Below are 2162 nucleotides of genomic sequence, written 5' to 3'. Positions count from 1 at the left end.
TCAAACGGTCCCAGGCTAGTTTTCTGATGACAGGGTTTAGTTGGTAGTCCGACAGCGTGCTGTTGCGGGAGTCCAACACCGTGTGCACAAATGCAGTCACCTACCCTACTCCTAAAAAGAGGCTTTGACTTAGTGGCGACATTGTTCATGCTTGTGGTACGTCCAAAGTCACCTTCCTCTGGGTCTCCGGGAATAGGAAGCAACGGACTGGTCAGGCGAAGCTGCACTCTCGACAGTGCGTCGGTAGGCGTAGTTTTCGACAACTGTAGATGGTAGAAATGGTAGAATCTATTCGCACTGCTTAACACCCGTTGACTTCGGATAGGAAGGGCTCATCAATTGCGCCAGTTCAATTATACCCACCGTGGCAAGTATTTGCTATTGTGCAAAACGTCGACTCCAGGTACACCGGTAAGCCTAAACCTGTAACCATTTTTGCCTGATTTCCTTCATTCTGTGTGCATTTGAAAGCCCCCAATGAAAATACCTCTACATTCGCTTTGAGTCAATTTATTTTTAATTTGCTAATTTGCTATTTACATCGTTCAAAAGTTCCCCCAAGATCAGACCAAAATTTAAGGAGTTCCAAATTTTCTCAATGTAGTGACTTACATTTCTCAAGTTCTCCTTCAAATTATGTCGTTTTTTCTTTCAACTAAAAAAGGACGCCTTCGAGAACTTAATTCCTGATCTAATCCTGTGAGAACTTAAGAGTCATTATGATAAAAGTTGTTGAAATTCGTCCTTTCCTATCGATAGGTAGGCTTCCACTACAAATTCCTCTATAACTCGGGGGCATGAACCATCCGCTGTTATAAGACAAGAATTAGGTGGCAACGATGCAACTGATGAGCTGAAGATTCCGTGCCGTATCAGAACACATCGGTGAGCGTACATCTCAACTTGGCGAACAAAGATCCTCATGTCCCCAAATGAAGATTGATAAATTTTGTCTTTGATAAGTGCTATCTTCTCGCTGAAGTCTCCACTTCGTAAAGGAGTTGGCGGAGGTATCATTGTAGTGTGTATTGTCGTAGTCGCGAAACATAGCATGCATCCTTTTGGAGCTAGATGTTCTGGGTTATCCTTGATTTTCTTTACGTCACATATATTGATATTCCATGCCAACCCAAACTCTAACCCTATGAACTCTTCCATTTTGTAGGCGAACCAGTTATTATTATCCGAAGCAACCATGCGCACTTCAAACTTAACATATAAGCCTTTTGCGTCCTCTCTCTGTGGCGAAATCATCAGAGTTACGGGGCCTCCTTCCTGTACGCCATTGGGCCAAAACCGGAGGTCAACGGAATACGTTTCGGTCAGTTGTATATCATAAGACTGGACGCGGTCGTAAAATTCTTTGTCAGGCGCGTTGCACACCATCGCGAAGTCTGCCGTCAAGGATTCGTTTTCGAGCCGCAGCTCGATTTTCTTGACTAGCAGCGGAGAAATTCTATCGACTGGTGCCACAACCATATTGCCTGCTGGAACGAATGCAACTGATAAGGTTTAGATGTTCAAGTTAAAATTACTGCTAAGTCCCCTGACCAGGTAAACTTCAGAGCAAGCAGGTAAAGGTACGAGCCGGGGCTCATTAAACATTGGGATATTAGGGAGGGATTGGAGCAAATAGGTAGTGGCGGTACTTACCGGGATAATTTCTTAAAATAGCCGAAGATTATCACAGAGAGCGGATTCCTTAACGCTTTATGTATGTCACAAAGGAATCCCAGTTAGGCGCACGATCATCTCTGCTTCTACCTAGTTTGGGAGCAGGTTAAGCGAAAGCGTTCTAAAATGTGACTGAAGGGTCAAACGTTTTTAAATTGAATCCTCTGTTTGGATCTCTTCGCTGTGTTTGTGACTTACTGCTATAAACAGTTTTTATTTGGGTAAACCGGTATGAAAACGTATGTATTGTATAAAACTGGCAAATAAAGCCCCAAGGTATCGTTTGAACACTTCGCCAACACATTCGTAGGTGTGATTACTCCACTTCTGGGTCAGGAGAATTCAAAAACTGATTGCCAATTAGTTGGCCTTTGTTGTTGACGGAGAAGTCTCAAGCCTTTTCTAGACACAATACCACTCTTCGCCCCACAGATCCCCTACTTGATAATAGTGGCTTACGAGAGAAGGATTTTAAGACAGAATCCTGC

At 43.5% G+C, this 2162-nt stretch overlaps 1 protein-coding gene across 2 annotated transcripts; it reads right to left on the bottom strand.

Annotated features, from left to right (window-relative positions):
- Window positions 1–494: 494 nt before the first annotated feature.
- Window positions 495–1818, bottom strand: LOC119651684. 2 transcript variants are annotated; one of them, XM_038055385.1, is made up of 2 exons: window positions 1654–1818; window positions 495–1484 (listed from the first exon to the last, which is right to left on the bottom strand). In XM_038055385.1, exon 2 carries the CDS (start codon window positions 1477–1479, stop codon window positions 718–720), a length of 762 nt encoding a protein of 253 aa, XP_037911313.1. In that variant the 5' UTR covers window positions 1480–1484; window positions 1654–1818; the 3' UTR covers window positions 495–717. The 2 variants fall into 2 exon arrangements, with proteins under 2 accessions (XP_037911313.1, XP_037911311.1); XM_038055383.1 differs by having other exon boundaries at window positions 495–1487; window positions 1654–1817.
- Window positions 1819–2162: the final 344 nt, after the last annotated feature.

The sequence above is a fragment of the Hermetia illucens genome, chromosome 3, assembly GCF_905115235.1.
Source record: "Hermetia illucens chromosome 3, iHerIll2.2.curated.20191125, whole genome shotgun sequence".
In the NCBI taxonomy this organism is placed as follows: Eukaryota; Metazoa; Arthropoda; class Insecta; order Diptera; family Stratiomyidae; genus Hermetia; species Hermetia illucens.
This window is presented reverse-complemented; position numbering and strand designations above follow the sequence as displayed.

Excerpts from the sequence above, each read along its gene's own strand:
- LOC119651684 (XM_038055385.1), bottom strand. The coding sequence starts at position 1,479 with ATGGTTGTGGCACCAGTCGATAGAATTTCTCCGCTGCTAGTCAAGAAA.